Source organism: Alligator mississippiensis, chromosome 5 (assembly GCF_030867095.1).
Source record: "Alligator mississippiensis isolate rAllMis1 chromosome 5, rAllMis1, whole genome shotgun sequence".
Classification (NCBI taxonomy): domain Eukaryota; kingdom Metazoa; phylum Chordata; order Crocodylia; family Alligatoridae; genus Alligator; species Alligator mississippiensis.
The window spans coordinates 183,418,691-183,432,328 of NC_081828.1; the positions used below are offsets into that span (position 1 = coordinate 183,418,691).

Below are 13,638 nucleotides of genomic sequence, written 5' to 3' on the forward strand. Positions count from 1 at the left end.
GTAGGTGGGACTTATCCGAAAAAGTAGCATTCCTGAGAAAAGTAGGGGTCCTGTGGACTTGAGATTCTGTGGGAATACACTTCTTGGAAAAAGTGTGTGTGGGGGGGGAGGATATTATGGTGGGACTAGGGTTTTTTTTGACAAAATGGCTGGTAGGATGTAAGGTGTAAAAGGTTGAGAACCACTGTTTTAAACTTTATTCCTGTAGACACTGAGGCACTAGAATGTTGTTTTGGGTTAACAGCACAGTTTTATTAGTTCTAATGGGAGTTTTGTAGCCAATATCCTGAAACACTTGATTAACATTTACACCAGGCTTTTTATGGTTTGACAGAAGGATGAAGCTGAAAGCTGACTGGCCTTAGCTATAGCCTTTCTAGTGAAAAGCTCCAATTTATTCTTTCATTCCCTTTTTCTGGTTTTAACAGTCTCACAAATGAGCTAGGAAAACAGGTCTTCAACTTAAATAGTTTAGGAAGAATATCTGTGCAGCCTGCATGCTCACTGTCATAGTTTCTCTACTATACTCCAAAATACCTTTCACTTAAGGCTTCTGAAATACACTGTATGAAAGTAGTATAATCAATTGCCCACATTTTACCACTGCCTTTTTTCCAGCTTATAGCAATGTTCCCTTTGCTTTCCCCATTTGTACTGGTTTTGCTACAAATCCCATTGCATACAAAAGTGTCTGCACAAGGAAACAATTGGGCCAACATTTAAATGAATTCCATCCAGTGGAAACATTCCATTCATAGAGCTTTGAGGATGGCCAATATAGCAGTCTAGGCAGGTAGAAGACATCATTGAAAGAAAGCAGGATTGAATAGCAACTGATGGAAACAGTAAATCACTAAAGTGATGGTGTATAATGGATAAATAAATAAAAGGGGCATACTTCAATTTAATTACAATATTGATTTAAACATCATGTTGGTTCTAGTTGGAGAGAGTCCTAGAGAATGCCCAGCAATCACTGATTTTGTGTGTTGGAACAAGAATTGCATTGAGTCTCACCTTGTTTGTGACTACAAACCAGACTGTGAGGACCAATCTGATGAAGCTGACTGCAGTAAGTACCTCTCTATGTATTAATATAAGCTCCAATTAAAATGTTAACCTTAAATACTGTAATGTAACTTAGATGGATTCACGCAGCTGCTCAGAAGATAATTACAAGCATATCTCCTTCTCCCCTGCTCCTCCAACACACAAGGTTTGACATTTTCAGATCCTCAGAGACATTTGCTGAATGAAAATATTTAAATGTGATTTAGTCACAAATGTGTAATATCCAAAACAAAGATGGAATAGGAAACCATGTTCACTTTTCTTTAAGGAACAAAATCCATGGATTACTCTACAAATTGCTTATAAGAAGAAATGTAAACTCATTTATTAATTTGAAAATATTTTGAGCTGTCAACATTAAAGGGAAAAGCCAAATAAGCAAATTGATATGAATATAGATTCATTTACAGTACAGATGTACTCCAGCAAGTGACTATGTAGAAATGACATCATCTTACCCTTCAGATCAACTCTGTGTATGTGCTTGGAATGCTATCCGAATTGCTTTTTTATTGTACTAACAAAATAGGATAGAATTGCTCTTTCCTCCTACTATAGCAGCAGAAGCAACAAAGCAGAAAGTGTTAACTGGGTTATTTTCTGTCTTCATTATCAGCAGAATTATTTGATAAAATACACCTGTGTGACCCCAGTGAAGGCTAAGGCCTAATTTGACCTGCACAACATCTGTACTGATGATGTCTATAGAAGGACAAAACTTAACTTCCAAAATCTAGATAAGTGAAAAGAGTTTATAGTTAAACAAGCCATCCCTTCAAACTGGATGCATCTATACAAGACACTGTGTGGTAGCTGAAAAATACTGCGCAGTATCTCATCACAGCATGGACAGTGCTAATATGCTACTGCATAGTATTATTAGGCTCCTGCACAGTAGCATCACCTAAAAGATGTTCACCAGTGCTACTGGGCAGTAACTCCAGTTACTGCGTATTTATTTAGTATTTGTTAATGCAAGTATTATATAAATGCTCAGTAATGACTGCACAGTAGCATCTCATGTAGATGTGCCCACTGAGAACATTTGTTTCTAAATGGCAACAAGCAGAAACAAGGTTCTCTGCCCCAAGTCATTTTTTTTATATACTAAATCTACACTTTCAGAGGAAGAAGGCCAGAGAGTTTATTTTTTTTGTTTTTGTTTTAATAAATCTTGAGCCTGTAGCTCAAGATTCTGCTATATTGCTCGTATGAAACTCATCAAAATTAGTCTGGATATGCCGGAGAGAGAAAATTCTTCAAATTCATAAAGCATAAATTCATAAAGCAATTAAAATAGATTTTCATACTAATCATTCTCTTTTAAGATTCCCCCCCCCCCCCAATTCTGCAGCTGCCAGCATGGTCAAATTAGGGAAGGAAGAATAAATCTTTTTTACTTAGGTCATACAAAATGTACAATGTTAACAATTAGATATTTTCACAATCTGTATTGTAAAGTGTGTATTGCAAACACACTTACCTTCACTCTAGCACATATATTAAGGAAAAAAGAGTCATAATAAAAGATTCTCAGAAGAACTACTCCATCTCTATTCTTTCTTTTCATAATAGAATAGATTTACCAAAGGAATATCTACCAATTGACTACTGCATTTCCTGTACTGCAGTGATTTCTGTAATTTGTTTTCAAGCAGATTTCAAAATTAAATTAATCTAAGGCCATGAGTGTTACACCTCAACTCCATGCAGTGCCCAACAACTAGGGAGACGACAATCTAATTGCTCATGAATCCTGTTACTCATTAGCCAGAGCAGGCAGGGATCAAGCACCAGCACACATTGCTCGCAACAGCTTTATTCAGAATGGAGACAGCTTCTGACTAGCTCCCAAAAAAACAACAAATAGGGAAGCTGCACCGAACAATAGTTTTTCTTCACTTTTATACACTTTGGTTTATACGCCTTAACATTTATTCTACCCTGTCCCTCCTTCTGTTCCACCCATTTCTTCTCCTATCTTAAGCTCCGCTTCTGTTTACTGTTTTCTTCATTCGCATGGAATTGCCTATGCATTTTACTCATTTACATATCTTTTTGTACTTCAAATATAGATCAGTTTCCCACTAAAGAAAAAATCTGCAATGCTGGGTAAGGGTATTATTTTGGTTCAACTTTTTTTTTTTTCATATTGTACACAAATACTTCAGGTTTTACCTTCCTGTTCATTTAGGGGCCTATGTGTTCCATTCTTCTAACACATTTATTAAATGCTTTTTTGCCATTGGTTAGCTGTATCTCAGTTTATGCCTTGGTATTTCCAATTTTTTCCTACGTGTTCTTGATATAACCTAACACTCATCTTTAGTAACATGGCCAGGTTTCTACCTTTTCCAAAATGCCTTTGATTTCAGTTGGTTAAACCATGGGATTTTCATTTGGGTCTCTCTATGCTTCCCCTTCTTTCTTTGAATTGGCCGCTAGCATGCTAGTGCTTTGAATTGGTCGCTAGCCTGCTAGTGTTACAGTTTTCTAATAAAAACAGCTTTGTTCCATGTAGAAGCATTGTATCTATACTTGTAACGTTATACTGATATAATAAAGCTGCTATATGTATACCAACATGTAGAAAACTTCTTTGCAGCTTAACATACATAAATGTAGTATCAGTTAAACAAAATCCTTGCTATTGCAATGTGTTGCATAATACTTAATGTCTCTTAAATGTGTAAATTAATGTGATCTATACAGAAACCTAAGACAGTCAGTTTACTTTTTATCACATTTTCAGGTCACTATACAAGTATTCCTGGAAGCTGTAACTTTGAAACACAGGACCAAGAATGGACTGTTATGTGTGGTTTCACACAAGATGTTGGAGATACTTTTGATTGGAGTATTGGCAATAGCAGCATCACCAAGCAAAATGGTTCTGGGGCTGACCATACACCAGGTAATATATTGTTCCTCATATCAGCTTTGGAAAGTAACAGAAAATTCTCACTGTTGGTTCCAAAAATTATCAAAAAATCTAGTGAAGAAACAAAGTATCCTGCAGAAGTAGTCTAAAAGTTAACAGCAGATCCAGATTGCAAACATAAGATCAAGAATTTAGTGACCAAATTTGAAAGTTTCTTTTTCAAGGTAATTGGAAAATGTGCCTTTCAAATATTAAAGGTACAGCATTGAATAGACACCTGAAAAAGTTGGTGTAAAAATGAACCAGAAGAATAAATTGAATCTTGTCAGGTATACAGTCATAGTAACCACCCATGCTATCTGAATACAAATAAAAATAAACAGCTTAAGAGGCTAGTCTCTTACCAGCCTTTATAAGCATTGCTTGAGTCATCAACAGGATAATGTTATAGATTGCTCTTTTCAAAGTAGCCCTGATTATATCATTCTTGATACTCTGTCACAGATTGATGAATTTGTTTAGTCATTTCTTAGACAATGAGCTGCAAAATAAAATGTAAGGATACTAATTAATCATGTTCTTTTGGGAGAAACAAACCTCTTTATAAGTAAGTCCAATTTATTAAATAAACTTACCATATATGTGTAAGCCTCTGAAAAATAAGTAATTAATTACAGCTGCATTTCTCAAGCTAGTCACTTAAAACTCCAAGCTTCACTTAAAAATGAAGAATTTGATGCAGAAGGAGAGACTAGCAATCAGTGACAATCTCAACTCCTTAACTGTTAGATTATTCTATTGGTAGCCTTGATACATTTTCTGATTGAGTGCAGTAGTTCTGTTTTTTCCACTCCACTTGCTGTATTAAGCCAGCGTCTGCTTTCAGTTATAGTGGCCTGCATTAGAAGCAGTCACTGAGCTCAACAGTATTTTGTATATACTGGGTGCATCTACACATGAAATTAATGCGGCAGAATAAACTACAGCACAGTTCGCGCTGGAGTTGACTGCTCCTGAGTACAGCGTCTACACATGTACTTGGGATAGCAGCACTTTGAGCTGGGGTAGCAGGCTCAAAGGGTCAACCCCAGGGTCCAGGTGGCAGCATTGGACAGCAGAGGGGCTGGCTAAGCATGAGAGTGCCCAAAGTGCAGAGCAGTGTGTCTAAGTAATAGGCAGGGGTCTGGCCCCTGTCTGCCTGGGCTGACCGGGTGCAATTTTTGCCTGGGTCAGCATTTACGTATACGTTTCATGACAATTAATAACTCCACTGTAATATAATACCATTCCTGACAGTACTATTTGATGACTGAGTTAATTAATTTATTGCACTCTAATGCCAGTGCTCATGTAGATAATGACACTTTACTGCAGAGTTAATTAGTCAACTCCACAGTAAAGTGCACGTGTAGATGCCTCCACTGAGAATACATAATGCTTTACATTTTTTTTGGTAAATATTGATATTTCACAGCATGCAATTCACATAGTTATACATATGTGATAGGGAACTGGTGAACTAAGAACGCCGCTTGTTGCACTTGCCTATTTTCCTATTATCTTGTCCTTTCCCCTAAGTGGTCTTTTTCATCTATCTATTGTAACATCTCAGAATCTCACCTGGGTTCTTCAGGGTCTTTTCACTGTACACGACACCTAATGTCAAAAACTTTAGTTGAAAACAAAAGCAAAATTATTGTTATTCAGACCTAGTTCTGAGAGGCCAAGCTGGTTAGATCAGCATTTTTCTGGGCATTATCCAGATATATAGTAACTGTCCCTTTTTTTTAGAATTTACTATATCTATAGCAATATAATATCTTCAAAATAAGTGGGGGAGGTTGTTGCTTGAAAATGTTTACCTCTTGTGTATCTTAAAAGTAATGAGGACTAAGAAACGTACTGTGCTAATCTGACCCACGTATACCATCTGGAAAAATGTAACTGCAGAGAGAGTTAGAGAGAATGAGAGCGTTTCCCTGACAGCCATTACAATTTGCAAACCATCCTGATTCAATATGAGTGACAGATAGAAATTACATGGGATTGAGGGCCAAACTGTGAATAAGTCTCACTTCACCTAGGTAATCATTTGTAGGTCTATCAGAGTGGCATTGTGTATAAGAGTTTTGAAAACCATTAGATCGCTTCACTTTATGAGTGAAAGAACTAAAATTGCCCACAATTTTAGGTAAAAATAAATGCAACTAACTTCAACAGGAAAATCACTTTTGATGTTATGACCCCAGTCCAAGTGACCCTTACTCTAGAAGTAATGAAGCCATGAGCAAGCAGCTTTGGTTCATTCAGTCTTTAAAAGTTTTTTATTCACCACACTGCTGATAGAATTGCCCTATTAGTTTTTTCCATTCCCCAAAAAATGCCAAAATAAATCATTAATTCGACAATCTGTCTGCCAAAGTCCTCAGAGCAAATGAGTTGCTTCACTGAATGCCTGAACAATGAACTCACATAAGGTGTATGCAAATGATCTATTAGAGCTCTAATACAGTCCCACCCCTTTTATCATATGATGGAAAAAGAGCAGAATTTTAAATATTTTCAAATATATTGCCCAAGCCACAATTTTTGTTAGTGAACACATTCATTGTGAGCATGAGAGACTTGGGTTCCAGTCCTTAGCCTAAAAGAGCCATAGCAGTGACTTGAATGCTCATCTGCCATACCTAGGTGATTATTATACCCACAATGTACTATAACCACAATGCTATTGGCTATTCTGGGGGTATCTGTCTTTCTAGTTTTTTAATTGAAAAAACTTTGAAAGATGTTCTGGTAGTGATGTGGAATTTTTATAAACCTGATTTTTTTTTAAGAGAGAGAAGAAAGTTTTTACCCATCCGGCTCTAGTCATGAAGCTGCAGGATGGCCTTTTTATATTTAAAAAAGAGAAGGCTGAGAGGGGACTTTGTAGCAGCTTACTACTAAATCAGGGGAATACATCAAGGGCTTGGCAAACAACTGTTCACCAGGGCACCCTTGGGGAAAACCAGGAGTAATGGCCACAAACTCCTGGAAGACCATTTCAGGCTTAACACTAGGAAAAACTTCTTCACAGTTAGAGTGTCCATACTCTGAATAAGCTTTCTCCAGAGGTGGTGCAATCGCCTACCCTGGAAATCTTCAAGACTGGACGGTCACCTCGCTGGGGTTACCTGACCCCAGTTGTCTTTCCTGCCTAGTGCAGGGGGGCTGGACCCGATGATTTTGCAAGGTCCATTCCAGCCCCTTACAATCTATGAATCTATATCTGGACAGGGGATTTGTCTGGGAGTTTGTGTCAGCAGGATATCTTGGATGGTTTACAATCCAAGTGAGTGAAAGAGAGATGGGCAGGAGCAGGATATAATAGGCATGTGGCACTAAAAGGGTAAGAGAAGTTTCAGAAATTAGGAAATTCTTTTGGAAGATTACGTTCTGGCCTTCTTGAGGGAATCTTCTGTCCTGATCCTCTGATCCTTCTTCTATGCCTCTCCTTCCTATGCTACAAGATAACATGATCACTTCTTCTTTTCTGGGCCTGGGAACCGATGCGAGGGCAGGAGGAGGGGAAAGAGGGAGGGAAGAACCTGAGCTCCATGTACGTCCTTGGCCACCTGTCTCAGATATGCTTATCTTGTTACTTCACACTTGAATATTTTACACTGATGGACTGTGGTGTTTGGAACAGTCCAAATCCTGGAACACATGACATTGGAATTTGGACATACATATCTTCTAATCCACCCAAATTAGAAACCCCTGCAAGAGCCATAGAATGTTCTTCAAACCACAAGGAACCTATCAGTTTGGATTTGCTAATCAAATACCTCCAGACAGGTTTAGATGAGCCCAATAGATGTTTCGGACAGTGCTCTTGTGAGCCTGAATTGTCTTGTAAGTGTTTGTGGTCTTAACAAAGTAGTTCAGACATATTTCATGGTTTCAAGAACTCTGAAAATTATTCTCCAGAGCAGATGTTTCTTACTACTGTCATCAAATAGTTTCTTTTACCTGTGCCATTATAAAAGTTTGGAAATGGGATTTTGAGAGAGAGCACTTAATCAAGAAATCTTTGTTGATTAAAATAGAAATTACTAGTAAGGCTTAATAATTTCATGTTATAGATACAATACTGTTATTTCATACAGCAAAGCCAAAATAAATCAACAGATAATCTAGTCTGACCTCCCTCCTGATGGCCATTAAGTTTAATTCAGTTGTCCCATACTAAGGACAAAATCTTGCATATTGATTAAAACATTTCTTCAAGAAAGGCATCCAGTCTTGAGTTAAAGACACCAGGAGATGTTGAATTAACCACTTCAGAGTTTGTCATTCAGTAACCCTGACTGTTAAAAAGGTGTACTAATTTCTCATTTGAATTTATCTACTTGCCTCTTTGCCCATTGGTTCTTTCCAGACTTCCTCTGCTGGGTTCAATTACCTGTTAGTTCATTAGCATCTGGCACTCTCTCTGTGACAATACTTATACAATGTAAGTATCTACCTTTAAGTCTTCTCTTTGATACAATAAGCAGACAGAATTTATTTCTGTAAGATATTTTCTCCAGGCATCATGTCTGGATTTTAACCCTTTTCAAACTGTAGATGTAATATGGAATCATAAAGTAGGACTAGAAAGTTCTTGCAAATCTAAATTTAAGTTTCCTTTGCTGCAGTTGGATGCTCCTAGTCCTCCCACAGCCACAGAAAAACATCTTTCTCCATCCTCTTTAAAATCACCTTTCAAGTATTTGAAGACTTTTATCAAATTATCAAATCTCCCCTTCTGCAAACTAAACAAACCTAGCTCTTTCAGCCTTTCCTCATTAATGATTAGAGATATCCAAGGCCTCTAATAATTTTTCTGGCTCTCAACTGGACTCTTTTTAATCTGCCCCCATCTTTCTTGAAGTACAGGGCCCAAAATGGGACACAATACTCCAGGTGAGGTTTCACCACTGCTGAATAGAATGAAAGAATCACTTCTCTTGATTTTCAAAAGACAGGTTAATACAACCCAGTTTGTTGTTGGATTTTTTGCAACAGCAGCATGCTGTTGGCCACTGTAACCCCCAAGTCTTTCTCTACAGTGCTGTGCCTAGCTAGTTATTCCCCAGTCTGTATTTGTGTATGCAGTTATTCCATTCTAAGTGTAGGGCGTGACAGTTGTCCTTGCTGAATTTCATCTAATTTATTTTGAACCATTTCTCCAAGTCATTCTGGATCCTGGCGTTACCTTCCAGAGTGTCTTCAACTCCACCCAACTTGGTGCCATCCACAAAATTGCTAAGAGCGCACTCAGTCCCATCATACAGCTCATCAAATGTAGACAATTTTAGTAAGGCTTTTACTGTTCCACATGCTGTTCTAATAAGCAAACTGGGGAGGCCTGATTCAGGCATAATCAGCATGAAGAAGATAAACAACTAGTTATGGACTGTTCCCTGTAAACAGGGAAGGCATCTAAAATGTGGACCAGCAGGAGTCTGTACTAAGCTCAGTTCTATTCAATAGTTTCATTAACAATTTAGCTAATGGAGTATAGAGCAAGCTTATGAAATTTGTGGATGACACTAATCTAGAAGGTGCTGCAAGCACTTTGGAGGACAAGACCAGAATTCGAGATGATCTTGACAAATTGGAGAGATGGTCTGAAATCAATAACATGAAATATCATAAAGATAAGTGCAGGAGGTTTCACTTAGGAAACAGAATTGAATCCATGTATACAAAATGGGGCATAACTGGAACAGCAGCAGAAAGAATATGGAAGTCATAGTAAATTACAACCAAAAGTCAACAATGTGATGCTGCTGCAAAAAAGACCAATTTCATTCTAAGAAGTATTAATGGGATTTCTTGTATTTAAGATACAGATTGTATTTAAGATATAGAACTTGAAGCGAATCCAGAGACAAGCAACAAGGAAGAGAATGGCTAAATACAGACATCTGGGGACAGTGCTGTAGCAAGGAAGTTTGGTGCAGCTTGCCCTTGCCCTGCGCGCAGGTCTAGTGTTACTGCACAATAGCGTCCGCACACGGTTTTTTTCTGATGCTACGGCACAGTAGCAACAAGTGACTGGTGATCAATCTAAACATGTAACTGTACAGAAGTTTTATGAATACAAGGCAGTCTAAAAATTGCAGAATCCAGTTTAAGATAAACCTAGATCTATGTAGTATCAGACTTTTTTTGATTTGATCAAACCAGTGCATAGAACTTCTGTACACTCCCTGCACAGCCCCAGGGCTGGGAAAACCCAACCACTAGCCCCAGCCCTGGGACTGCTCTTTTCACACACCTCCTGCACTAGACTATTTTTTGCCTTTGCAGCCCCTTGCTGTCTACCCCCATTCCACCTCCCCACCCCCCAGCCAGCCATCTCTCTCCACCCCCATCCCACAAGTCACTTTGGGTGGAGCCATTTTTATGAGGATTCACCACCACCAGAGCCGAGCAATTAAGTCCCATTGTGGGGAGAGGCGGGAGGGATGCAGGTTTGCTGGAGGGGTTGGGGGGCTAAAAGTAGCCTCTCATCCCCTCAAGCTCTCCCATGGACACTGTGAACCCCACCCCCTCCCCCCGATCCTGTCATATACTCCCAAACCCCAACAAAACCTGTGGATTGTACCTGTCGCCTCCCCACGTGTAGGTCATGCCTTCCCCCCATACCCCACCCACAGGTCATACCTGTTTACCACTCACAGGTTGTGCTTGCCCCCCCACCCCTCATGGATCACCTCTGCCCCCCTGACCCTACCTGCGGGTCATTTTTGCCCCTCCATTACTCACAGGTCATGCCTCACCCCCCATATCCCAGTGGACCTCCAATCCCCCTCCAGCGTGCTGGACCTCCAACCTCTCCACTAGCCCCACATCCTGACTTACTTGATATTGGGCAGCCATTCTGAAATGATTTAACTTCCACCTAATGCCCACAAATGTCTGTACTTAGCCAATAATTTTAGACATGTCATCTTTGAGAAAATATTGAAGGAACTGGCTTATTTAGCCTAGAAAAGAGAAGGATGAGTAAGAACATAGTAATAGTCTTCCCATGTATTAAAGGGTGTTATAAACAGGATGCTGATTGTCTGCTGTGGTCCTTAGGGGAAGAAAAAAAAATCAGTTTAATTTGCAGAAGAAACAAAGATTTACATTAGATGATAGGATAAACATGTTACTATTAGAATGCTGAAACATTGGAATAGGCAACCAATGATTTATGGAATCTGTCACTGGAGATGTTTAGATCACATTAGACTTTTTCTTTTACATGCAACAGTCAGGGGTGGCCTAGGTATATTTGATCCTGCCTCAACTGAGTGAATAGGAGATGATTGATTTCTAGATTTATAACTTTGTATTTGAAGATATTAAAACAAATTTTTGTATGGATATAATTTACCCAGTGATCCAGAACCCTCTCTTCTTCATTATTTACCACTTCACCAGCCCCAATGTTATTCTCAAATCTTACCAGCAGCGATTTTATATTTAATTCCAAATGATTGATGAAAATGTTGAACTCCTGTTTCCTGGAACTCCATTACAAACACCTCACTTAGATAATAATTTCCTATGGATGTGTACCTTTCCTGATCCGTTTGTTGGTCAGTTCCTAACCCAGTCAAGATGAGTGCTATTATAGTTCAATTTTTTTTTTAAATTAGAGTGTTGTTCAGTACAAAATTCAAATACTTTATATCATTCTAAACATAATGTATCAATGAAGTGACCGTTATCCATCAACCTTGTAATCTCAGAAAAATATTGGTAATATTTTGGAAAGTAATATGTTTAAACCTTGAATAAAGTGTTTACTGAGCACTTCTGCCTTTTCTTTATTAACAGTTTAAGCATAGGAAATTTTCTTTCCCACTACGTACAACACACATTCTATGATTCCCTAAGTCTTTTGCTTCCACATCCTACCGATACTGTAAAGTAATAAATGCCCTGACTACATCTAATTGGTATTCTAACACATAACTTAATTTGTGAACTCGTAACATTAAGGTAGAATCACCCAAACAAATGGATCCTGTTACAGTCAGATGGGTTGATTGGAAAATTTAATTTGGGAATCCTTGGAAAATAAAGAACAGAGAACTGTGGAAAGGGAAGGAATAGATGGGAAGTAGGTATGATTCGTCTGCAGTAGGAAAAATGGATTAGACCAGGCTAAGGAAACCCCTGGGCAGTTGTGAAGATATTTAGTTAAAAGATAAGAAACATTGATTCCAAACAGAAAAGAGGATTCTTAATAAACCTCACCACATTTTGCAGTAATATAAAAAAGAACTGAGGAGTTTATCATTGACTCAGGGGCACAGCTTAACTTTGTTCTGTTTATGAATGCCATAAAAATAACTACACATGATAAAATAATGATTTTAGGAAATATTTTTTAACTCTTTATTGATCTATTTTTTGAACAACTTCAAAGCAAGAAAAGCTACTGCTTTAGCAAAACTAAAGCTAATATCTAAATATTGATTATTGTAATTACTGAGAATTTTTGGTATACTGGGGTTTTTTTTACAAACTGTAGTATAGTAAAAAAAATCTCTGATCATTACAGTACTGAGAGAGACTACTTGGAAAGATGAGCTATAAGGAGTGACAGAAAAATGTGCATAAAAAGTTGAAAGTACAAGCATGTGAAGTGTAATGATCAGCGTTATGGAGAGGCTTCCATCTAATATGAAACTAAATAGGCTAGGACTTTTCAGCTTAGAAAAGAGATGTTTGAGTTGTTGGGTCATGATAAAGATTTATTAGAATAGTAAATGATGCAGAGAAAGTAAATTGGAATTTATTTTTTTAACATCTCAAAACACTAGAATTAGGGGACATCAAATGAAACTATTTGGTAGTAACAAAAGAAAGTTCTTTTTTCACACAGCATGTAATTAACTCCTAGAACTCATTGCCACCAGAGGCTGATAGTTGGACCCAGTTCAAAAGGGCTTGAGTAAATTCATGGTGAAAAGGTACATTGGTAGATATATAACATTGGCCTTTCAGTCAGAACTTCATAAATCTCTGAATGCTGGAAGCTACAAAGGGTAAAGGAGCAGAGGTGGAAAATTCTGTACACCCTTCCTATCCACATCCACTGTTTGTCACTGTGTGAAACAAAATATAATGTGAACTAGCAATAAATAGCAGTTTTTATGTTATTATATTATCAGCTCTGTGGGTTATATTTAGATATGTGTGTGTATGCACTAAAATGTCAAACAATAATGAAAACATTTTTTCATTATTTCTAAGGTAATGGACAACATTTTTTGTATGTCAACTCATCTTCTCAGAAGACAGGGGACACAACAAGGATAGTTACTACTAGTTTCTTCCCAGCCAGCCTTGGAGTGTGTAGAATTCGGTTCTGGTTCTGGTTGTGTGATTCTAGGCAAACAGGATCCTTAAAGGTAACATAAAAGTATATTTATGTAAACATTCAGTCACAACATTTATGCTTTTTATGTTTTGAATAGTTTAAGCTTTATGTAGTCTCAGCTAGGTTGCCAGTTCTGTGTACATGATAGCCAAGCTGTTACTTACTTACTGACAACTCTCTTCTAGTCTTTACTTCAGTAAATATTTGTGAATCAATGTTTTAGAGAAAGAGAGAATAAACAAAAAGACACATGTTCTGGAAGGGGAGTCCT

At 37.8% G+C, this 13,638-nt stretch overlaps 1 protein-coding gene across 1 annotated transcript in view; it reads left to right on the plus strand.

Moving 5' to 3' along the window:
- MALRD1 (MAM and LDL receptor class A domain containing 1) overlaps positions 1 to 13,638 on the plus strand; it is a 516,028-nt gene that overhangs the window by 363,148 nt on the left and 139,242 nt on the right. Inside the window, exons 29-31 of the mRNA XM_059729363.1 lie at positions 944 to 1,072; positions 3,824 to 3,985; positions 13,241 to 13,398. Coding sequence (XP_059585346.1) covers positions 944 to 1,072; positions 3,824 to 3,985; positions 13,241 to 13,398 — 449 coding nt within the window. The remainder of the gene's footprint in view (positions 1 to 943; positions 1,073 to 3,823; positions 3,986 to 13,240; positions 13,399 to 13,638) is intronic.